At 41.3% G+C, this 25586-nt stretch overlaps 1 protein-coding gene and 1 long non-coding RNA gene across 3 annotated transcripts; one reads left to right on the top strand and one right to left on the bottom strand.

Annotated features, from left to right (window-relative positions):
• Positions 1-3410: 3410 nt before the first annotated feature.
• agtrap (angiotensin II receptor-associated protein) lies at positions 3411-12802 on the bottom strand (the record flags this gene model as incomplete). Of its 2 annotated transcripts, none has more annotated exon segments than XM_024270279.2 (5): positions 3411-3609; positions 8406-8514; positions 8615-8649; positions 11153-11261; positions 12743-12802. In XM_024270279.2, coding segments are annotated over 5 exon segments (493 nt in total), but the record flags the coding sequence as incomplete, so codon positions are not given.
• LOC118598742 lies at positions 10659-11495 on the top strand. The gene is made up of 2 exons (XR_004947839.1): positions 10659-11009; positions 11072-11495. It is a non-coding gene; the product is annotated as an uncharacterized LOC118598742 (long non-coding RNA).
• Positions 12803-25586: the final 12784 nt, after the last annotated feature.

Genomic DNA, 25586 nt, shown 5'->3' with positions numbered 1-25586 from the left:
TCCTCTTCCAAGAAAAAACCTGCTGGACGTCTGTTTGTCCGTTCTGACTGAAGCATTTGGGTTGTGATATAATATTTTAATCCAATCCTAAATCCAGTCCTAAATATTGACATTTGTTTCCTAGCTTGTTGTCATTGTTGATAATTATGGTGAGAAATCAGTGTCTTTACATAGAGGAGAATCATTATTCATCATTAATAATATATAACTAACTATAACTACGCAAAATGTTTCATTTCAAAATGGTAGCCCTTCATATGACTCAGTACCCAAAAGTAGCCCTCAGGTTCAAACAGGTTGGTGACCCTTGCACTAAACTATTTTCTTTAGTGGTTGTTATTTAGCCCTGTGACAGACTGGCGACCTGTCCAGGGTGTACCCCGCCTTCGCCCTTCAGTAGCCGGGTTAGGCTCCGGCACCCCGGCGACCCCGAAAGGGACAAAGCGGTCAGGAAAATGGATGGATGGATGGATGGATGGGTTGTTATTTACATTTAGAGAATACAATTTTTTGGCATTTTTGGCTAAAAACGGCATCATCATAATCTAAAAGACCCGTGGGAACGACTTGAAACCGATCAGAAGCTGATCGGGACTTTAACGAGTCAGGAATGACCAGCACAATCTGTTTTTCCTCTAAGTTGGAGCCACCTCAGTGGATGGACAGTAGAGATGACTTTGTGGTTTTTCTCCCATGAAAACTTTAAAATCTTCTCTGCAAAAACAGACAACAGATGCTTTTATTATGGACTTTAGCTTGACCGAGTTTACAGGAAGAAACGCGAACATCCACATCCACGTGGCCCCTCCCCTCATTGCCAGTCACACACGGCTGATCTCTTCAGACACTTGGATGAGTAGAGAAGTGTTTCAGTCCAGAAGCTATGAATCAAATTCAAGATGTACCTGGATAAATGAGAACTTTCACCCAGCAACCCTTTATCTAACTAGCTGGTTGATTGAAGGTGGAAGTAACCTCTTATGGTATCCCATAATTCCATTGTTTACACGCTCTCTTGCAAGCTTACAGCCCCTCACAACCCTGTGCTAACCTTAGCAGAACAACAAAAATAGCAGCAATATCATTTCTATCCAGCCATACAGTTCTGGTCCAGATACCAGCTCAGACGAGGAAAACAAAGACGTTCATGGATCTATTTGTCTGCATCAGAATGGGGCGGAGCAGGGAGTTTGTGGCCCCGCCCATTTCTGTTGTTGCGTCCCAACTGAGAGCTTTTTTCAAACAGTTGGCTTTAATCTGTTTCTGAACCATCTTAAACGGATCTCAATCATAAATTCCTTCATACGTCACCAGAATAATGCTACAAGAACTCCATCAGCATCATTTTCATGGGAGTGGGTCTTTAGGGACCCTCTGAGAGGAGGTGATCCTCCAGTGCTCATCAGAGCAACCTCCTGCTGCGCTGAAGCTGAATGCAGCAGATTCATCAATATTCAATTATCCTCCAACATCCAGGAGACGGATTTTGTCATTTAGAAAGACTCTTTCATCAGCTCTCCGAGTGTGAAAACTGCCCCCTCGGGGGGTAAATCAGCATTTGGCAGCATGTCCCCCCCAGATTCCTCCGTCATCTTTACATCCCACTGATTTGTTTGGTGAAAGCAGGCAAAGACCTGAAAGAGCAGCTTTAGATGGAGCAGCTCGGACTGTTTCCTTCATATTCAGACAAACAAAGCCGACGGCTGCTGGTTCAAATCCCAGCTGCACCTCTTCACCTCCAGCTGCATGCTCTCACATGCTCAACTAGAGAAGTGAGGAGTCTCCACAAATAATCATCCACAAAGAAAAGCTTAACCCCCACACAGACTGTTGAGAGCTCGTCAACAGAAAGCCACGTTCACTTCCACCTTCTGTTCTCATATCTGGACTGAGCTCTTCTGAACGCCGCCACATAATGGTCCAGGTGGACTGAAGCTCACAGACGCAGTGAGAAGGAGGAATCATCTGATGGAGTTTGTGCTGCTCCTTCATGACAACCATGTTCTCATAGAGAGGCCTGTGGGTGGAGCAGGGGCGGAGCTATAGGGTGCAAAGAGGGGCAGGTGCCACCCTGGATAAAGCATTATCAACCCCAAATTTTGAGACCTCTTAAAACGACAGAGCTGTTCTGGCCTCAAACTGGTTTTGCTCAAAATGAACTCAAAGTACCATCTGTGTTCCTCTCCTCCAGACAGATTTACTTTCAATATATATCTAGGAACCTTTTTCAAGCAATAGTTTCCAGTAGGACGGGTTTCAGAGGCGGAGCACCATCCTGTTCTTGTTTACAAACCTACTCGCGCTAAAGCGTCTTGTTTGACTGAAAGTCTTGCATAAATGTTCCAATCAAAGGTAAGATAAAAATATGTAAATGTTTATTGATTACTTGTCTCGCTACCATGAAGCAGTTGAGCACTTATGATGAATAATGACGAATTTAAAGATATTTGATGATTGGGGTTTGTCACTGAAGCTTTAAGCTAATAACAAAAAGCTCCACAGAGCCATGCTTGGACCTTGCTCTTCCACAGAGTATTTTACATCATTTTAGTATTATTGTGGTGGGATAAATATGATTTCTGACCATTATTGTTCTTTAGATCATGTCTAAACATGAATGTGGCTTCATTCTGTAGAAAGCAGCGCGTGGACGGCGGTGCAGCGCTCCACCTGAGGACAGGTGTCTCTGTGAGGAAAGTGATGAAGAATCCCCTCATAGACCAGCAGGGGATTACAAAATCATGTTGTGCAGAGTTTCAGCTTGTTTGTGATCTCCTTATGAATGTAATGGTGTAAGCATATCAAATAGATAAAATGCTGCCCTTTTCTAAATTGAATCCTTTTTAGCTAAACTAGGTGATGAAGTCAGCTGCAGTGAGGTGACATGACAGGAGCAGAAGAGATGAAGACTGATGATGACATCATGAACATCAACCTGCTGGTGCTGAAGCTGCAGGATGGAAACCAGCAGCTCCTCCTGTCTGTTGAAGTATGAGAGGAAGAACCGCTGAGGTCCAGACAAAGTCAAGTCCACACAGATGCTGAAACTCTGACCGGTGGTGGTAAATGAGCATAAACCCTGAAGATTTTCACAGTAAAAGAGCCAGACTCGAATGTGGAGCTGCAGCATTCATCTTTGCCCTCACAAAAACAACAACTGCTTTACTGCAGTTCATCACTAGACTGAAGCAATGCACACTTTCTGCACTGAAAGGACAATTAAACTGAAATTTGTATTCAATACACATTTTTGATTTTTTCATCTGTAAAGACTTCCACTCTGCTGTTCTCATTTGCCCCCTCCCGTCACTCCACAGAAAATGTTCTAGCTCCGCCCCTGGTGTGGAGGTGAACGCGTCTCTTTGGACGGATTCAGATTCTGCTCCATTTATGGCGCTGACGGGACTCACCAAAGTTGACGCTGTACTCGCCTCCTCGCTCGCGGTACATCTGGTACACGAAGAAGCAGGACGCGGGTTTGAACAGCAGGTTGAGGATGGCCATCCCGGCACTGAAGCGGAACACGCTGGAGTCGAAGAGGCTCGAGGAAAAGTAAACTCCAAAGTGGATGATGTCGGTCAGGATGGTCACCGCGATGCCCACGAGAAACTGCACGAGAAGAGCAGGGGCACGGTCAGGAGAAGACTTTGACTTCTCTCTGGTTTTATTAGAATAATGTGATGAAGACTCCAGAGCGAGCAGCAAAAACGAGCAGAGAAAAATCTGCTTTCAGAACAAAACGCTGAAATACAAACAGAAAGAAGAGGATCTGATTGTGTTGGCACTTTAAACACTAACTTCTGAAGAGAGGAAGTAAAAACCAAAGCTTGTGTCGTCCTCAGGAGGAAGCCTGCAGTCGCTTTGGTTTACTTCCTCGTGACTGATTGAAACTGAACTAAAGAAGAAACTCCAACTGTTGAATCAAAGTCACTTCAGGATCAATCAGGATAAAAAAAAAAAAAAGTTTTCAATCCGCAACTATCCCCCACACCAGCTTGTAGCTCTCTGGTTGCAGAAAAAGGTTTTATTGTTAAAAAGTAAGCAGTAATCAGAGTTAAGGCACACCGGATTACAAAACAGATTTTTTATTTTTGAAATAATTCAAGGATTTGAAGCAAAAAATACAAGTAATAGGCTCTGATTTCATGTTGATTGATTAGATCAGTGTTTTTTAAGCTGTGTGCCGCGGCAGACGGTCAGGTGTTCAATGGGAAAGTGTTCATTTTCTCTGCTCTAAAAACATTTACCTTCACCAGGATATCAGCTCTGTGCTCATCCCAAAACACCCTGATAGAACTAGTTAGGATATGAAAAATCAGGAAATTCTTTTTGACTTTGTGTTTATTTGATTCTGATTTTGATAAGAACAATGGTACTGCGATGGAGCTGAAAGCTGTTTTTCAAAAACCCAGCTCCTTAGACTCCACCGATCGTTCTTGGAGGTTTGAGCATCATCAGTCTGACCAATCAGTCGTGGTTAACGTCCTCACTTCCTGGTGCCGACTTTGCTCAAAGTTTCTCAGTTCCAACAAAAATTGCAGTTCAAGATCATGTTTCCTACCATGAAAGTGAAAGGATAGAAGTGTAAGAACACAAGTTCATATGTTGGGTCTTTCGATTTGGAATTTTGAATATGAAAAGGACTTTTGACAGAGAACAAATGAAAGTTGTAATGTCAATGTTTTCTATTTTTTGCATACCTAAACATTCTCAAATAATAAAAGAAATAAAAAAGAAAAGAAAAAGATTGTACTTGTGATATTGAAAATACGCTGGTGGGTCACAAGCTCCCAGCAGCGGGGAGAGGAATTGGGGATGGGGATGCCCACAACTCAGAGGCTAATTTTGATTGAACTCCTGCTGGGGCCCGTTTCAAGAAGCAGGTTTTGTTGAGACTCTGAGTTCATGAACTTCAAATTCAGGAAAGTTTTTGGTTTCAGAAACAGAGGTAACTCAAACCCGTGAAAGTGGGTCAAACCAAGCCCGTTCCAAGAAGCGGGTTAAGCTGAACTCAGAATCAATCACTATGGTAACTGAGTCTGTGAACGTAACCTGGTCTGGAGCAGGTTTCCTTCAGGAAACTCAGAGTTCCTGCGGTCTCCGCCCCTTCTTCAAGTGAAAGATGTTCAAATAGAACTTCCTCATTAACATTTAGAGAACATTCACATTAGAGACGTCGCATTTCCACCACGCAGAAACCAAAGCATCACGTCCATTCATAGAGGATCATGTAGAGTGGAGGCTGGATTGATCCAGAGGGAATGTTATTTACGTCGGTAGAGGATTTGGAGGACACGAGTCGATTGTCTGGATTTCCTAATTCATTTTATTTTAGCGATACAGTTTTCCAGGGACTCATTATTAATAAAACCAAGTTTTTTCCCTCTTTTTAAACCCTTAACTATGTAAATCTTTAAACCTCAAACACTGGAGATGTCTGTCAAAACATCTACCGCGCTGCAGGAGCCAAACCAAATGTTAGTATGATGGCTTGAGTAGCCTTCCATTGCAATGAATATTATATAATTCTTGAGAATTAAAATTAAATAAATACTTATTTTAACATATTCCAGGCAGCTACAGTGTTTCTTTTTGCGTGCAGTGATATTTGTGTCTGTGTGTCTGTCTGTGGGGGGGGTATGTGGTGGTGGTGGTGTGGAGGGGAGGGGTCTTATTTTTCTTTTTCTTTTTTTTGCGGGTTTTGCAGGGTTACGAAACACGGAGATTACTGTTTAAATTATTGACAGATCAAAAACCATTCCTTAACAAGTGACAAAATGACCTTCCAGACATGATTTAGTTCTTATCCTGAACTGAAATGATTCAAATGTAGATGTACACATTAACTCTGCAGATATTTTCTCTCTGTTTTACTGCAGCTGTGTTGATCCTCTTGATGAAAATGTGCTCGTAGTCGCATATGCTTGTAGGAACTCATCAATTTTTGTCACCGTGAAATCACATACTGTATGTGGACAATTCGAAAATTGTAGGTAGCGGCGGTGCGGGTAACCAAACACTGAACCAACATTTTGTCTGTTGACCTCTAGAAATGAGTCTTTAAAAGTGCTGTCTGTTGGTCATTGCCACATTTTTGACAATTTATAATGTGTTTAATTCCTGAAGATATAGGCTTTGTCTGAATTCCCCCCCTAACCCCTAACTACTAAAAAACTATATAGTGCGGGACAATAAAGTGCCCTGGATTTAAAAGGTAATTCGGACACGATGCTCACTACTTTTCTTTTGTTTTTCTAAACACTGGATGTGACGTCACCGATTTCACGAATTGAAAAAAACGAATAAAAACGAACATTTCGCAACGTGTATTTATGACTCCACCGTTTTCTGATGGTGAAAACATGGTTGGTTTATTCAAATATTACATTTAAACACGTTTTTTTTGTTCGAAATTGTTCGACTGCAATGCATTGTGGTCTATATCCGCTACTCTAGTGACCATTGATGCACGCTAGTTTTTCATAGACTTCTGGGATGCTAGCGGAATTTTACCACTCAGACACGGGTCTCCTTCGGTGTGGACCATGAGCGTCTGCCTCGGAGAAGGTGGAGGAGAAAAATCCTCAATCTCCACATACCGGCATCCTTTCGCTCGGTACCACTCTCCATATTGACGACGCAGAGTGACTACGTTACGTCACTGTCAATCACAGATCCAAACCCCCTCCCCTTTTGTTTTGCAATTTTTGAAGAGACCTCCAACTGTCCTGTTGTGTTACCCTTTAATGAAAAGACAACTGGGAACTAGGGCTGGGCGAAATGGCAAAAAAAGATTTTTTTTTCAATTTTATTTCATGATTTTGATTTTAATCACAATTTCTTTCAAATAAATTAAAATTGACAAAAAATTAATTATAAGGATTTTAGTTTAAAGAAATAAACACATTTTGAACAAACATTTATACTATATATATATTCGAATAAAATAGTTATTATCTATAAAGATTAATCTGTAAATAGTGCAAGAATTGTGCCTTCTACTGCTACAGGTAATGCATTTCTGTCAGTGAGTTTTTATTTTGCCTCTGTGCTAAAATCCATAAAACAGATCTTGTAAATGATTGTCACCCAAGACCAGAAATGAGGGAGATTGATGAAGTTTATAGCATGAATGACTGATAAAGTTTAATTAAATCCTTTCCCTATTAAAAACATTTTATTAATAATATTAATAAAAACACCCTTTACCAAATTTTCAAATGAAACTAAAACTTGTATTATGTCTGGATTACATACATGGTAAATAAATCTCAATTGCTTCAGAATTTACCTTCAAATTGACGATTTCGTTGTACTTTGAGAAAAAGGCTCCAGCTAGCATCTTTAACTGATACAAAAACATTTTTAAACTTGGATGACAACATCAAATACATCTGCCAAACTGTTAAGATTCAAAACACAGAGATAATAGCAGTAAATATTGTGGCAGGTTAAAGTTTACATCCACAGCTCCTTCACTAACATCTGCTCTCTGTGTTTATGTCACTGAGCAGAAAGCTTGCGTTAGCATTAGCGCTGTATATTCTAGTTGGGCTTTCTCCAGTCCGTATGACCAAGAAAGAAGCTCAACAGTGACGCCACGGATTAAGAAAATTATGTGCGAACTCACTTACACTTCTTACGAAGAAAAAAAAAAGCGACCGACTACAAGATTTAGGCTCTTAAAGTAGCTAGCTACGAGCTAGCAAAACAATGCAGCAACGTGCATCTAGACCGTGCATCATTGATTACAAGAAAAAACACCGGGAGGAGGAGGAGCAGCTCGGATTTAAAGTCACAGCTGTCAACAAGCTTTTGCCTTCTCGCTCTTGCAGCTTTTCTTAGAAGATCGTAATAAAACGATCTCTCAAAAATGACCAATCGTCAGCTTTGAAAGACAGTTTTATATCGTCATATTGCCCACCCCTACTGGGAACGCTCTGAAAATAGATCAGAAGATAATCCAAGTGAATCTTTAACGAACAATAGAGTGGTTTCTTCCTCAGTGAAAGGCAGAATTTTCCTCCCTCTGCCAGAAAATAATCACATTTCAAGAAAAAAGACGAAGAGAAAGAAGTTTTTGCAGTAAAGCTTCCTCCTTGGCATGAAAACAGAAGAAGTGCTAAGTTCTCAGTGTTACATTCCACTTTGGTGGTAATCCTCTCTACTTTTTCTGCTCTTTGCACATTGACGGTCATCAGACCGCCATGGATGATGAATCTCGATTGAAAGTCAAGCTTCGTCTCACACTGGAGGAAGAAGCATAAAAGGAGGATGGATCTCGGAGCAGAGCAGATCTCCTCTTCCTCAAAGCCTGGCTCAGTTTGTCCCAGATTCCAGGTTGGTTAAGGTTTCTGCAAAACGTCATATGATGTGAAAAAAAAACAAAACAAAGCAAGACTGACCATGAGAACAGCGTCCACCGAGTCCCTCTGTGCGATGGCCCACACGCCCACCGCTAAGACGCTGAAGTTCCCCCACATGAAGGACAACGAGGGCCACGCCATGCATGCCCTGCAGACACACACCCAACAGCAGTGTTCATGACACTGGACCGCCAACATCCACAGATGGAAAATTCCTCACGCGTGTGAAGAAAGGTGTTCACACTCACCAAACAGTGAGCAGCCAATGTACCAGGACGATGGCCTGCAAGAGAAGAGAGACGCTGCATTGTTCACGTCTTTTGCACACAGAAGCATCTTTTCCTTGAAGTCCCCTTCTGATGAAAATCCTGTTTTTAGAGTTTTTAACATGTCTGTGTGTCATTTTTCTTCTGAAAGAGAACAAACGTAATAAGAAATAATTTTCTTTTTCCATTTCCAAGTATTTCTCCTTTTAAATCAACCAAACTGTCTTGGACAGACTCTGTTTGAATGAATGATCTTCTTTCCATCAACAGCTCTGCTGCACATGCACTAAACCCTCATCTGTTCCTAGTGTCTAGTTCAGGTTCTGGAGAAGAGAAGATGGTATCTTCACATTGACTGCAGTCAAATGAGCCGCCGTTCACATTTCTGTGGTCAAATCAGCATCACTGGATTTTTGGTGTGAGTTTCATCCAATACTTACGGTAGCAGGACTGAGAACGCTGGAAAATCTCCACCAGACTCCACGGAGCTTCTTGATGTGACCACGGAAATGTGAACGGCGGCTCATTTGACCGCAGTTGGAAAGGATTGTAAATCAATGAAAGAGCATTTTGATGTTAGCTTTGATTATTTTATCAAGAACTCTGAGAAACCAATGATTGAATGTATTGATCACAGTCAATAAACATTGGAGAATTAGCTAAAAGAGTCTTTGGTGAACTGGAAGGAGAAAGAATCAGGATTTTGGAGGAAGTTCTGTCCATGAAGATCTTCACTTCCTCGTCCAGCTGACATCCGGATCAGAACCATACGGCTGGACATTACCCAGATTGATGGATGTTTTTATGTAGCAGCGGTGAAGATTTATGCTAGAGAGACACAGAGCTATCAGAATCAGACAGGGGGGATCAGGGGTGGAGCAACAAAAGCCACGCCCCCTCAGAGGAGATTTTGGAAACGGAGGCTTCAGATCAACATGAAAAATTGCTTTTTAAGATATTTAGGTTGTAAGATTTTGTTTAAAAACGTAATAATCACAATTTAAATTCTACTTGGAACATTTTTTTTAATAAAAAAAAATTGTCATAGGAATGTCCTTTGTTCAGCAAATTCTTCCAATCCACCTCGGATTTATGTCAGGCATTTCTGCAATGTCCTTATCTAGACATCCAGCGTGGATTCCTTTGGATAAAGGGATTGTTTTCTCCTGATTCATTTATGCCGTTATCTCACACTAACATGAACAGCTCCTTCTAGATGTGCTTAGGTTTGTCCAGATGAGAAAGGAGCAAATTTAATCTGAATTCTCTCCATTTTATGCACAGAATCATATAATCTTCATGTCACAGCAGTACAAAAGGCTCACAAGGAACTCCAATCCCGGCGTGACGAGGACTCTTCTGAATCTGAAAGTTTCCCAGCAACACTTCAACTCTAAGTCATCCCAGTCAGACAGACAGAGCTTCCTTTGTGAGGAGGCGACAGCTTTTACTTTAGTCTACTTTAGTCTGACTGAGGAAACACATGAGAAACGAAGCTCATTATCCCCACAAAACACCTCGCTTCTGTCAGGAAGTTAGCTTTTAGGTTTTTCAGGATAAAAGTTCAGCTAATGTGATGGCTGGCAGACGTGCAGCAGTGCATGATGGTTAGGAATCTGTTGAAAGCAGTCCCTGTCACATGACATGGAAACAACTGGGTTTTTTCTGACTTTTGACATCAGTGGAAAACACTTTTAAGAAAAACGTAAAGATGTCAAAACAGTTTTAATGTTAATAAATGAAACCAAACCAACACAAGGAGTTGCTGCTTTCACCTCTAACCTTAAACCAGGAGGTCAAACGGGGCCAAAATCCAAAACATACCTTAGGTTGAGGTCCGAACAGGATAAAGATTTATTGAACACTCTAAAACTACAGTTTTAAAACATAAAAATGTTATTTTTTTTTACATTTACTATGAATAAAAACAGGCAGGAATATTATAGCAGAATAAATCAGCTTAAACTTAAACTCTTCACCACCAGAGCTCCAGTTTTTATGTTCTTTGATTTACTGAAGAATAGCAAAATATTTTGGACATTTTACTTTTTTTTTATTTTATTTTATTTTATTTTTGGCCAAACAAATATTTTTTTAATTTGTTTTATTTGGGTTTCCAACAATATTCGCTCCAATTTAGCTCCATGCAGTCATGTGTGGAAATGACAGGAGCAGAGAGGTGTTCTGGAGATCCCACAGGTGAGGAACCTGAAGGTCAGACGGCCGCTCCTGCACATCCAGACTGTCCTGACTCCTCCTGAAGGACCTGGACGCGCTTTTCACATTCAGCTGTTTGGACCAAACACAACGGAGGAACCGAGGAACCGACAGCGTTCTTAAAAGATGACTGCCGCCGGCTTCCGTAACTTCCTCTTCGGTACAAACTTTTCTGTCTTAAAAACACCGTAACTTGAACTAAAACCGCGCGCTTCCGCGCAGGTGCAATACCCGCCGCCTTTCTCTGCTTTAGCGTCAGGTGCTCGCGAACAGGAACCGCGTGAACGCGCGGGAGACGCTCACCTTCAGGTTGATGGCAGGAACCTCCATGACGGACAGTTTGGACCGAACGGTTCCTCCTGATCCGGGTCTGGCTCCTGCACCGACCTCCGCGCGGAGAACCTCCTCCTCCCTGCAAACATGAACCATGTGACAGCAGCCTGACCGCTGCCCATGTGACCCCCGCCCCCCCGGAACAGCACTAACCTGATTTACAGAGAACTCACTTTCATGAAAACACCAAAGTCTGAACAGTGAAAGAAACTACTTTTATGTTTGGTGTTTAAAATAAGTTTCATGTTGAGGAACTGGTGGATTACTGTCATTGTTCTGTTAAATAAAGTTTGTAAAAAAAAAAAAAAAAAAACTCACAAAAATCCCAATAGAAACTGTTACATCGAATTACATCTAATGTATTTTTCATTTCTGTGTGAAAAAGAGTGCAGAGAAGAGAACACTTACATCAACTGCTAGAAAAGTTGCATTACTTACAATAATGCTTGTGTGAATGCTTGTCTGAAAGTTGAAGATGCTGAAGCTTTTTGCTAAAAATGGTGACGCAATTCACTTTAATTGATAAAATGTAAAAGCTATTTGCAAAATGTTAAGTTTGAAAAAACACTGGAAATTTTGTTAAAGAACTATGGAGTGCTGAAGTTTACCTATACATTTTTTAAAAACTGGTAGTAAAATTGCTTGAAAATCCCTGATACATGCTAATCTTGCAAAAATATTTAGTGTATGAGCTGAACTCCAAATTAGCCCAAAAAACTTTAGTAGATGCCAAATTAGCCATAAAAGCACGTTGCCTAAATACTAGCTAAACTCCAAAATAGCCTAAGATTCCCCAGTAAAGTAAATTAGTTAAAAACTGTAGTCTGTTACTAAACTCTAAATTAGCCTATAAATAAACTGAAGACAAAAAATGTTGTAAAGGAAGAAAGCGCGCAAAAAAAAACGTGATCTTAACCCTGGAAGAACTTAGAATTAATGAGGGTTTGGTTTCTTCTAGAAAACTACCAAAAATGGGAATCTTGGAAATTGTGTTTAATCCCTCTTTATCCCTGGAACCAAAAGATCCTTTGAAGGTGACAGGTTGAAATTAACCAGAGTTTGGAATGTGAAATAGTCAGGGTTCTGGCAAGTTGATCAAAAGTTGAATGACTTAACATCCGAGTGGGAAATAGAGGTTTTAGACAACTTTATGGCTCCTCTGCTGGGAGAGGAACTCTGTTACCTTGAGAAGAGGCACTCCAAATAAAAGTTGGGTGACCAAATGGTCAACACAGGTTATCACAGCTATTTCCAAGGGTGGAACGCTGCATAGCTAAACTCCAAACTAGCATCAAAAAACCTCAGTACATGCCAAATTATCAAAAAAAAAAAAAAAAAAAAAAGCTAGCTTGTTGCTTAAATACTAGCTAAAATCCGAAATTGCCTAGAATTCCTTAGTAAACTAAACTAGTCAAAAAACGTTAGCATGTTGCTGAAATAAAAGCTAAACTCTTAATTTGCCTATAAAAACCTCAGTAGATAACAAATTAGCCAAAAATGTTAGCATGTTGCTAAAATATTAGCTAAACTCCAAATACAGTACAGTACAAGGTCTTCAACCTGCAGCTCCAGATCCACACGTGTCTCTTTAGTCTCTCCATTGTGGCTCCTTAACCAAACATAAAATAAGTCATGGAGACTGCTGACCCAGTCATGTCGACTGTCAGAGTCAGCAGCTCCCTGTACTTCTTGTTTGCTCAACTCTACCTCCAGAATGCACAGATTTTATATGCAAAGCAAAACTCTGGTAAAAAGTTTGATCTTTTATGAGTTAAGCGACTATGTGCTGCACAACACTGGTTTCTAGCTGTTCAGAGCTGCACTGAGATGATCCTGTTTGGCACAGAGCATCTTTTATTTTGAAAATAAGATATTTGAGATCTGTCAAACGTTAAAAAAAGAAATCATATTCTGAGAGATCATAGGTTCTTTTTATATTTTTGCTCTTGTTCTTACCAAAAAATAGCCATACTTCAAATGTATTATTCAAAAAAAGAAGGTTATGAACGTAAATCCAAATTTGTTTAAGGCTAAAATAAGACTATGCAGTGCCATCTAGGATCTGATCAGTAGAAAACAGCCCCAAATGGCTCTTTTACTGTTAAAGGTTACTGGCCCCTGCCTTGGTTGATGCCAAATTAGCTAAAAAAGCTAGCTCGTTGCTTTAACGTTGTTTAAAATTCCTCAGTAAAACTAAATTAGTCAAAAACGTTAGCTAAACTCTAAAATAGCCTATAAAAACCCCAGTAGATAACAAATTAGAGAAACATGTTGGAGTTTACCTAATATTTTAAAGCATGCTAATGTTTTAAAATATTAGGTAAACAACATTTTTTTGAAAATTACTCTAAAAGATGAAAAAATAGCCATAAATATATTCAAACGTTTGTTGATAACCTACTTAAAATTTTGAAATTTGAAGACTTTCTTCTTCATTTCCTATGGGGCATATTTTGCTCAATTTCTCAAAAACTATAAAGTTTATGAATACCAAAAATATAAGCAACAATGTCCTGACCAAGATGAACGTTTTGTTACCAAGACTGCTGAAATCCCTGAAAGTGTGATTGAGTTTTTACGTGCCAAAAAACATACGGAAAGGAGCAGGAGAATCTGTGAATGCTGTCTAAGCAATCACACATTAAAATATTAAAAATATAGATGCAGGGAAAAAAAAATAGGAAGACAGAGAGAGATCTGCAGATAGAATTGCAGTTATCGTCTTCTTCTGTTTGATCTTGAAGGAACACCACTGCAGTGGGTCTAACAGGACGGCCCAAAGTGGACTCATTTTCCGGCTGAACCAGGCAGCCGCAGGGCTGAATTCAAGAATCTGCTGCCGTATAAAACTTTCATTAGCCCTGGTATTTCTGTATTTCCACAGACATTTCCCATTTTTTCAGCTCCTGATCTGAGAGCTTTTCAATCACCACCCGGTTGAGATGTTCAATCGAGCCTGCAGCCTTTATCTCTGGATGAGACTGAGGGCATCTGCCTCCAAAAATTAACTTTTAAACGGAATTGGAAGGATTTACCTTGTTCAATGTTTTGTTAAGAAAGAAAACTAAAGGTTTAAAGGTGTCGGCCTGTCTGTGTGGGACGAAACGTTTGTCCTGGTGTTTTCTGAAGGCACTTCACATTAGACCAGTGTTAAATCAGCTTTACTAAATGTCATTTTTTTTCTTTGGTGTTTCATAATTGTTTGTTGTCCCACATCCACCCTTATAAGTTTGTTTGGTTGGTGATAAACTCTTCCTGGCAAGATGGCGCCTGTGTTTGGCTTAGCTGCTGTCACAGAAATTTACAGTTCTGTTTCTTTTTGTGCAAACAATGTTTAAGCTGCTTTAGTTTATGACTGCAAAGCAGCTAAAAACATACCTTTTTACAATTGCTTATCCATAATTCACTTTGTGATTTTCATCTTGAAAGGTGCTACATCAATGAAGGAATAAAGGTTATTATGTGGCAACACGAGCAGTTCAGGCACACACTAAAGGGGACTCAAACCAGATGGAGGTGTGGTTCCAGATTTAAAAAAATGTTTATTTATTATAAATTAAAAGTATTGAGTTAGTAAAAGGGGCTGCACGGTGGCGCAGTGGTTAGCACTCTTGCCTCACAGCGAGAAGGCCCCGGTTCGACTCCCGGCTGGGACCTTTCTGTGTGGAGTTTGCATGTTCTCCCCGTGCATGCGTGGGTTTTCACCGGGGACTCCGGCTTCCTCCCACCGTCCAAAAACATGCTTCATAGGTTAATTGGTGACTCTAAATTGCCCCTAGGTGTGAATGTGAGAGTGAATGTGTGTGTGATTGAGGCCCTGAGACAGACTGGCGACCTGTCCAGGGTGTACCCCGCCTTCGCCCATCAGCAGCCGGGATAGGCTCCGGCACCCCCGCGACCCCGACAGGGAAAAAGCGGTCAGGAAAATGGATGGATGGAGTTAGTAAAAGACCTGTGATAAAACCAATTAGGGCCTAGAGCCCACCTGCAGCAGAGACCTGGTTGCTCAAGCAGAATAAATAGCCCCCCCCAAAGGCAAGGCAAGGCAAGTTTCTTTGTATAGCACATTTCATGTACAGAGACAATTCAAAGTGCTTTACATAAAACATTAAAAGAAACAATCAAAAGAAATAGTAAAAATGTCATTCATCATCATTCAAATCATTAAAATAAAATTAAAAGAAAGTAAAAAGATTTTAATTTAAAACAAGCATAGATAAACAGTGCGGACGTAAACTTTTGAATACATATTAATCAAATGCAACTGAGAACAGGTGAGTCTTTAACCTGGATTTAAATACACTGAGTGTTTCAGCAGATCTAATGTTTTCTGGAAGTCTGTTCCAGATCTGTGGTGCATAGAAGCTGAATGCAGCTTCTCCATGTTTAGTTCTGACTCTAGGAACTGATAAAAGACCGGATCCTGATGACCGGAGAGGTCTGGCTGGTACATACTGGGTCAGGAGGTCAGTCATGTATTTTGGTGCTAAACCATTCAAAGCTTTATAAACCAGTAACAGAACTTTAAAGTCTATCCTCTGACAGACAGGTAACCAGTGTAAAGACCTCAGAACTGGACTGATGTGGTCTACTTTCTTGGTCCTTGTGAGAACCCGAGCAGCAGAGTTCTGAATAAGCTGCAGTTTCCTGATGGATTTTTTTGGTAGTCCTGTAAAAACACTGTTACAGTAATCAAGTCGACTAAAGATGAAAGCATGCACTAGTTTCTCCAGGTCCTGCTTAGACATCAGATCTTTAATCCTTGAGATATTTTTGAGATGATAATAGGCTGATTTAGTGACTGCCTTAATGTGTTTATCAAAATGTAGGTCTGTGTCTATCACTACACCCAAGTTTCTGGCCTGGTTGGTAGTTTTTAGTTGAATAGATTGAAGCTCTGTAGTGACGTCTAACCTTTTTTCTTTAGCCCCAAAGACAATAACCTCAGTTTTGTTTTTGTTTAATTGAAGTAAGTTGTGACACATCCAGTCATTAATGTCCTCAATGCATTTACCAAGAGCCTGTACAGGGCCTCGGTCTCCTGGTGTCAGTCTAATATATATCTGTGTGTCATCTGCATAGCTATGGTAACTAATGTTGTTGTTCTTTATAACCTGGGCCAGTGGGAGCATGTAGATGTTAAATAGAAGTGGTCCCAGGATGGAGCCTTGGGGCACTCCACATGTAATTTCTATTGGCTCAGAAGTGAAGTTACCAATTGACACAAAATATTTCCTGTTTTCTAAGTACGTTTTGAACCAGTTTAGTACTGGCCCAGTGAGACCCACCCAGTTTTCCAGTCGTCTCAGTAGTATTGCGTGGTCGACTGTATCAAACGCAGCACTGAGATCCAGTAAAACTAGCACTGACATATTTCCACTGTCTGTATTCAAACGTATGTCATTAGTCACTTTGGTCAGAGCCGTTTCAGTGCTGTGGTTCTGTCTGAAGCCGGACTGGAAGACATCATAGCAGTTGTTATTTATTAGGAATTCATTTAACTGATGGAAAACAGCTTTTTCAATGATCTTACTTAAAAATGGCAGGTTTGATATCGGTCTGTAGTTGTTCATTTGAGTTTTGTCTAGACTGTCCTTTTTTAGGAGAGGTTTGATTACAGCTGTTTTCAGTGGTTCTGGGAAAACACCAGATGTTAACGACAAGTTGACAATCTGGAGCAGGGCTGGTTCCAGGATCTTTGAAACTTTTTTGAAAAAGCTTGTGGGTAGAGTATCCAGACAGCAGGAGGAGGAGTTCAGTTGACATAGAATGTCCTGCAGTTCTTTACTGTTTATGGGTTGAAACTGAGCCATTGGGTTTATACTGGTTTCTAGTGGATAGGGTTCATATCCTGAACTTGTAGTTGGTGAAACAATTGTTTGTCTAATGTTTTTGATTTTGTCCCTGAAGAATTTGGCAAAGTCATTACAGGCTTTGGTGGAGTAAAGTTCTGGTGCCACTGACACAGGGGGTTTTGTCAACCTGTCGACTATATTAAATAAGGCCCGAGCATTATGGGAGTTTTTGGTAATAATTTCAGAAAAATAGGACTTCCTTGCATTGCTCAGTTGTAAATTATATAAGTGAAGTTTCTCTTTATAGATGTCATAATCTACCTGTAGTTTAGATTTCCGCCACCTGCGTTCAGATTTCCGACATTCTCGTTTTCCGTTCTTTACCACAATGGAGTTTCTCCATGGAGATTTTTTCCTACCAGAGATCACCTTCACCTTACTAGGAGCAATACTATCCATGATATTTGACATGTTGGAATTAAAGCTATTAACAAGTTCATTGACTGAATCCCCTGAGAGGGGAGGAGTCAGAGAGAAAATCTGATTGAACATCTCACTAGTATTTTCAGTTATATACCGTTTTGTGATCTCCTCCCTCAAAACATTTGTGTGTACTGGAATTGTGCTCTCACAGAAAACACAGCAGTGATCAGACAGACCTAAATCACATACAGTAACCTTAGAGATGTTCAGACCTTTGGAAATCAATAAATCAAGAATATTCCCTCTGTTGTGTGTGGGCTCTGTTACATGTTGAGTCAACCCGAAATTGTCCAGAGTGTTTATCAGGTCCTTAGTCCCTTTGTTCTCAAGATTTCCATAATGGATGTTAAAATCTCCAGCCATGATTATACAGTCAAAATCAAGACAAATTATAGACAGCAGTTCACTAAACTCAAGGTTAAATTCTGCACAGTATCCAGGGGGGCGATAGATATTTATAAATATGGTTTTGAGTGAGGCCTTCAGCTGTAGGGCTACATATTCAAAACATGGAAAGTTTCCAAAAGATAACTTTTTACACTGAAACATTTCATTGAACAAAACTGCAACCCCCCCGCCCTTTCTGCTTGTTCTTTCCTCACTGATAACACCATTATTGGGAGGAGCCGACTCTGTGAGAACTGCACCCCTACTATTCTCATCTAACCAGGTTTCAACTAAAAACATAAAATCAACTTTGTTCTCAGTGATAAAATCATTAATTAAAAATGTTTTTCCTGCTAAAGACCTGACATAGTGCTAACTTGAGAGGTCTAGGAGTGATAATATTTTCATTTACCTTCTGTTTCTGAAAATGCGCAGAGGAAATGTTTACCACTTTTAAAGTCCTTTGTTTGCGTTTTGGCCAGATTACATTCCTCCTGTTAGTGACAAGTACAGAAACGGTGTGTGCTTCTAGAGAACAGGGTCCCAGGTTTTTCTGGAGAACATCATGAATGTTGGTATTTCCACAGCCTGGACCCTCAACACATCAAACATCTGACTGCAGGGACAGGATATGATGTTGTACAGGAGAGGGTGGGGCTTTACGTCCTCCCTTCAAACGTTCTGGTGACAGAGTAATGGGGGACAAAAATGGATTGGCCAGAGGGGTAGATCGAAGCCCAATCCCGACTCGCTCCATCATCTGCTCGGTGAATTTCAGGTGGGGTGAAGAGAATAAAGAGGGTGAAGAGGGGGAGGGGGAACCGTCAGGAGTTTGTTGGTTTGGTGGTGTTTGGGAGGGTCCATCGTCCTCGTTGTTTTTCCTCTTCCGGTCCTCGGAGGCAGGTTTCCCGTTTTTGATGTTTTCCTCCAGTGGGGGCAGCTCCGTTCCTCGTGTGGATCCAGTCTGTGTCTGGCCTTGACACTGAGATAAATTTATCTCAGTCTTGGCATGACGCAGGGAGTAGAAGAGATTGGAGGAGGACAGTTTAACTCCTGATTTGTTTAAACTGAATCCATTTTCTTTAAAAAGATGTTTGTGTTCCCATAAAATGTGAAAGTTGTTGATGAAATTAATTCCTGTGTCACCACATGTCGTAGAAAGCCACCTGTTCAGTGCCAACAGCCTGCTGAATCTCTCTTCTCCTCCTCGAGTTGTTGGAATGGGACCGCTGATAAAGACAGTGACTTTCATGGAGCTCACAGTTCTTATCAGTCCAGTGAAGTCTTGCTTTAAAACTTCAGATTTTTGCTTGGACACATCATTTGACCCTGTGTGTAGTACAGTGTTTTGTACTGACGGATACTTTGCCACAGTTTGCAGTATTCTCTCCTGCATGTCACTGACCATATCGTTTGGAAAGCACAAGACTTTAGTGTTCCTGCTGCAGAACCACTGAACATCTTTCACAGTGGAATCACCCACAATCAGAGTCTCAGGCCGAGCCTTCAGCTTTCTTTCTGGCTGTTTACCTTCTGATGGGTTACAGGTCCTCCTCGTGCTGCTTTCCAGTGGATGGTCGTTGGGTAATCCGGGGTCATTTGACAGTGGAGCAAATCTGTTTTGCTTCTTTCCTTCTTTCCTCCGGTGTACGGGAGTAGAAGAGGTCCTCTGTCTCGTAGGGAGAGAAGGCCAGTCAGCCTCAGAGGCTTCATCTCTCTGCGGGGGGTCGGTCCTCTCATGTCCTCCAATTCTCCAGCTGTTGGACTTATTCTTTGGCTTTGCTCCAAGATGGTTCCAGGGAGGATTATCTTTCGATTGTTTGTCATTGTCCACAGATGTTGTCTTTCTCTCCGTAGAATCTGTGCCATTTAGCTGCGTGTTAGCTTTCTATGTGGCGAACCTTTGTTTCCAGCGGTGTGATCTTCTCCAGAAGGTCTTGGTAATCCTTTGTGGAAAGGGAAGGCATCTTGCTGCTAGTTAGCCTTGTGTTAGCTGCTGCTCCGTATATCAGGCTTCAGCTGCGTGAAGGCCAAGTACACGTAGTGCTCAAGATAAAATGTTTTAAGAGGAATGCAGGAAAAAATCCTTTTGTTTAAAGTAAAAAAGAAAAATAAATCTGACCCGATGGATTAAAAGTATTCAAAAGTTATTGCTCGTGTGATTAAAAAAAGAAAAAAGGAAAATAATCAACAAAAATTAAAAGCAGAAGGGGGAGCAAAGCAATGTGCGTCCGCACTCTAGCAAAGCAGGAAGTATAACCAAACTCATGCATAAACATAAGAAAAGCGCAAAACCCAGGGAATAGCACAAAACAACCAAAATGTCTACTTGAGAACCAGTCCCTGTTGCTGCAGATCTGAAAGATTAAAACAAATGAACAGGCAAATAGACCCTTTGTGGTATACAGATCAATAAAATCAAGTTAAAAAATGTTAGTCCGTCGACTGCTCCAGCAGGACTCCAGCAAAACGTAGGGGTACCAGTCCCAACAGGCCACCAGGTCCCAGAAGCACCAATGTGATCCGCTGAACAGAGGGAGTGCAGCTTTGCGGTCAGTGGAGCTGATGTGGAGGACCTGTGGAGCATCTGCAGCCAGTCTTGATCGATAAAACCCGACAAAAAAAAAAGACCCCAAAACAGCAGCGGGTTCCACCTACATAACCCTGTGAAGGCAAACCAGAAAGACGGGCAGCAGGGAATTACCTCAGCGGCCAGAGAACATGCAGGGTGAAGAGGGATGCACCACACAGACCAGTGCTGAAATTACCTGTAGGAAGTGATTCACTCAAATTCACTTCGACCTAGTCGCACGCTGATTTGCGGTGCGACTAGGTCTTCCAACTACCACTGCACGGGCAGTGGAGCCCAGTGGCAACCCATGAAGAGAGGCAGTCTCAGCCCAGGTATCTGGATATGCCAGGTCAGTCCCCTTTTATAGTAACCAGGTGCTTATTAGCAGCACCTGGGTAGGATTATCTGCACCTGCGCATCAGCCTGTTTAAACCATACTGCCACAATCCACCTCAACAGTTTGCATCGTTGACCCGACGATGGATTGACAGATAAAACCTTGTGACAAACTGTTAGTGGCACGAAAGCCATCTAACAGTACGAGAGGTCATGCCAGGTTGATCTTTTAGGAAGCCCGCAGGATGCTCGACCTTGACGGCTCAAGCTACATCAGAAAACCTGCTCCTGAAGAGCAGGTCACAGTGATGCTCCTCCCTATTCCTTGTTGGATCCAGTAAACCTCATGTACAATGATGACAAGAATTTTCTCTACCCCTAAACCTGAGGGCCTTGCTTCAAAGCCACCAGGAGCAAATCTGGGGGATTCCGTCACCTATGAGAGGTCAAATGAATGGAAACCTTCCTGAGTAATCAGCTCACGATGGTGGCAACTAAGGAAGTTCCTTACCAAAAACACCAGGGGCCTGCTCTAAAGCTCCTGGTGTCTTTTGACAATATTGTAAACAGAGGCCTAACCTTTCCACAAAGGTCAGTCTCCAGTTCCAAAAGAGCCGCACAAAGGATGGTCAACCCACTGGTTGCCCTTAACCACAACAATGGTCAAAAAGTGTTCCCAAGCCTTATTCTAAAGGTCTCTAGGGAAAAATGCTGTGATGATAGACACCATGGACCCAGTGCCCACCAAACAGTGGGGGATGTCCACCCTGGATTGCCTTTAGATGGGGCAAAGGGATCCAACCCTTTGTCATTTGGAACCACTGTTTAACCTGCCGAGTTTTGACTCAAAAAGCTCTGGGCACCGATTATCCAGCGCAAACTCAACATCCCAGGCATACTGCTGGACAAAGGGTTGCACTGGGTTGAAGAAGCAAGTCTAGCATGCTCTTGAGCTTCACCTTCCAACACACATGTCAGGTTATATGCCCCCAATTGACGTGCCCTCCAGCACACCTGCACCTCCTCCAGCCACTCCGCCAGCCCCATTCCCGTTGTTCCCCTGAGTTGGTCCTCCATGATGTCAATTTTTGAAGAGAACCCACTGCTGTTTTAACAATATATATGTATTAACTCAATACAGTTAAAACCAATGTTTAAAAAAAAAAAAAGGAATCACACGCCTCCCCTTAGGATGAGATCCTGCCAACTACGCCAAGTGTGGCAACACAAGCGGCTCAGGTACGGGGTGTATTGGACACACTAAAATTTATAACCACAGGCTCACACAGGGCACGGACGCAGTTCTGAGAGTTTTTAAAATGTATATTTTTTTACAATTAAACTATGCTCAGCCTCCCTGCACCTACCAGACCAGGTCAAAAGGGGGGGAGGGATACCCAAAATAACAAAATCACCCCCCCCCCCACACACACACACACACACGTGCGCAATTCCACACAAATACTGAAGGGACGGGGAAGTCCAACCCAGGGATCACAGCAGACGTGGGTCCCTCCACCACATGAAAACCTGGCTCTTGCAGGGGGCTGGCTCTAAAAACAGATTAAAAAAAGATACAAAATTATTAAAAAAACACAAGTACACAAGACTAAAAAGTGGTTAGGATGGATGTTGTCCCAACAACCCTGGATGGTGGCCGACTGTTCGCCTCAGCAGAAACGTGGACCACTGCACGCTTCTGGACGTTGCAGTGGCTCGTTGACTGAGGCGGGGCAATGACACTTGCAGCACATCCAGGGTCCAGTGGAAAACATGACAATGGCTGCCTGGTCCAGCAGTCAGACACGAAGTAGTCACTCCCCGAGCGTCCTGCCGTCCTCATAGAGGCCAGGGGGGGTGTGAAAGGTGTGAGGCTCTTCCAACTACCACTGCACTGGCAGTGGAGCCCAGTGGCAACCCATGAAGGGAGGAAGTCAGCCCAAGAATCTGGATATGCCAGCTCAGTCCCCTTTTATAGTCACAAGGGGGTTATTAGCAGCACCTGGGGAGGATTATTTGCACCTGCGCATCAGCCTGTTTAAACCATACTGCCACAATCATGTTTCCATTTTACATTTATTGCTCCTATATGAACTTGCATGATGTGGAACACGAACAGCAAACAGGCTGTTAGTGTAAATACGAACATGTTCTTAATAGCTCACTTGGTTAAATGAAGATTAAAAAAAACTTTCAAAATAAACATAATGTTTAATCCCTGTTAAAGCTCTGTCCTGTTTAATCAAAATAGTAGTGTTTGTTTTTTTTCTGTAAGATTGGAGCCCACCACCCCTGATGACCCCTGATGACCCCTGAGTGGCTCTAAGCTTCCTGGTTCAGGAAGCTCCTCTTTGGCCACAGCTGTCTGTACAACCAAACGAGGCGTCCACTTGATGCAAGACCTCATGAGACCTGCGTGAGACAAATTTCAGACACCTTATTAAATTTAAAGTTGTCCTGAGAAAAAGAAATCACATGAGAACCTAATTTCATTCACATTCATTTTTTAGATACTGTGCTGCACTTCCAAAGCAAATCTCTAAACGTCTCCTTTTAAAAATGATTCTTCATTTTCCTCTAAAATGGAGCAAAGTTTTGAGCAGAATCTGAGTGGACTTTCGTCCTTGCTGAACTTTGCTGGACGTTAGAAAGAAAGAACAAAAGTGATTTTGCAGCAGACTTGCCAGGATGTATTTGTTTGTAATCTGTCTCCCGGTTGACTTCAGGCCAAGCATCAGCTCGCTGTCCGCGGTCAAATTCCAAATACATCAGCTCTGCTTTTTATTCTGCGGCTGCAAATCAGGAAGGAATGATCTCAGAGGGGCTGCCCTGCCGCTTCAGAGGAGAGCTGCCTCATACAGTCCTTTCCTCATGTGATGAAATATTGATAGGCATGGATTGTTAAAAGGCTTCGGGTTCCCCGTGCCCAATCTCTTGCTCTAATGTTTCGTAAGCTTCATACTGAAATACTCAACAGTTAAAGATCATTAAGAAGCAGCGTGATGCATGAGATGTTTTAATGCTTTTATAGTCCTTATTCCATATTAGTGTATTTTTGTTCAAAGAAAAAAAATCTCAGGAAATCCTCAAGTAATTGATCAACATTTAAACTTTTTTCTCTTTTTAAATTCTATCCTTCCTGAAGTGTATTTTACTAAATGAGTCAGGAAAGATGGGGTTGGAGGTCCAAATGCAGAAGACTGGAAGATTAGTGAAAATATTAAATTAACCTCAACAAAAAGCAATAAACATAAAATAAACAGATAAAAAATACTTTTAATGTGACCCAATTAAAGGGCAGGATGGGAAGATTTGACCCAGAACAACAACAACCGTAGGTTTGAACGCCCTCAGTTACTTAACAAATGCAGCTGGGGGGACTTACCAGTAAAACAAATCCTCTATATTTTCCAACCTTCATCCATTTTCCAAACCTGTTTAATCCCTTACAGGATTGCTGGAGCCTATCCCAACCTTTGTTGGACAAAGTTTATTCAGGACAGGCCGCCAGTCCATTAGAAGATCACTGTTTCCAACATACACATGGAAAAAACTTGTTATTTACAAATTGTCTTAAATGATTATATTTTACTTCAATTATTGAACCAGAAAAATGTTTTAAAACTAGGGCTGTGAATGTTGACGCGTTAACGCGCACGATTAATAGAACATAAATTATTTGTTAGTATGCATAAACGCCCTCATGCGTCCTGCCGTGTAGCTGGACGCCGTGCAGCCTGCAGCTGGGAAATCAGCACAATAAAACTCCATCTAAAATAGACTTACATTTTTGTTTACATTCTGTGATTGAGATTTTATGAAATTTAAGAGATAATATGGCAGTAGTTTTTGGACAGAAGTCATCTACTATTTTAATATTACAAGGTGGATAATCTGTAGTGCAGCATAAACCGACCATTATTTCATTTTGGGATGAGGACCTACATGAATTTTCCACAATAACAAGCACCGGCATTGTCTAAAAATTGAGGAAACTTCACGGTTCTCCACGAAAGTCCCGCCTGCTGACATCGCGGAAGGCAAGCAGTTCAGAATGGACAGACACGCCTCCACCTGTGTAGATTCCAGCCGAGCCGACCTGAAATCCAGCTGCATCAAACTTCTCCCAAAAAAATGTTTTACTATTTTTCACAAACACAATAAATGTATGAGAAAACAAGAAAAAGCTAAAAAAAATAACAGAATTCCAGGAAAAATGTCAAATAGACAGCAGTGACAAATTCTTGTTTTTTGGGTTGCCTGGTGTGACTTTAGCCTGGATTTTTTGGTATTTTCAATTAAAAAACACGTTGATTAATTTGTTGACAAATTTTATTGTTGTTGTTTTTATAAAATTACAACCAAAACCTTCAGTCTATGTTGTAAAAATAGTTTGTTAAACATTTTCGGGGTTTCCACAACAAAAAAATCAATTTTCACCAGATGAAATTTTCTGTTTTTCTATAATTTTCTGTGTAGTGTGTGAATACAACATGGAAAAATGACAAAATAAAGATAGTCTTACCTAGGAGAGAATGTACTGATTAAAATAAAACCAAACAAGGAAGCAGGTCGTCTCAAAATTAAATACAGAAAATTCAAATTGCAATTAAAACCTTAAAAGATACTGTAAGTCTTTGAGCCATGAGTCCTAATGAATCTTTTTGTATGTCTGTAAAACTGGGTACAAACTGACAGCTATTCTTCACAGTCCAAATTTAGAAACAGTTTCCTGACAACCCCATAAAAGACTTTGCCAACATTGAAGTCCTCATGAAGGAGGGATCCTCTCCCAGGATAGACAGGTGATGTACCAGGAGTGTTAAAGAGA

Source organism: Oryzias melastigma, linkage group LG5 (genome assembly GCF_002922805.2).
Source record: "Oryzias melastigma strain HK-1 linkage group LG5, ASM292280v2, whole genome shotgun sequence".
Classification (NCBI taxonomy): Eukaryota; Metazoa; Chordata; class Actinopteri; order Beloniformes; family Adrianichthyidae; genus Oryzias; species Oryzias melastigma.
This window is presented reverse-complemented; position numbering and strand designations above follow the sequence as displayed.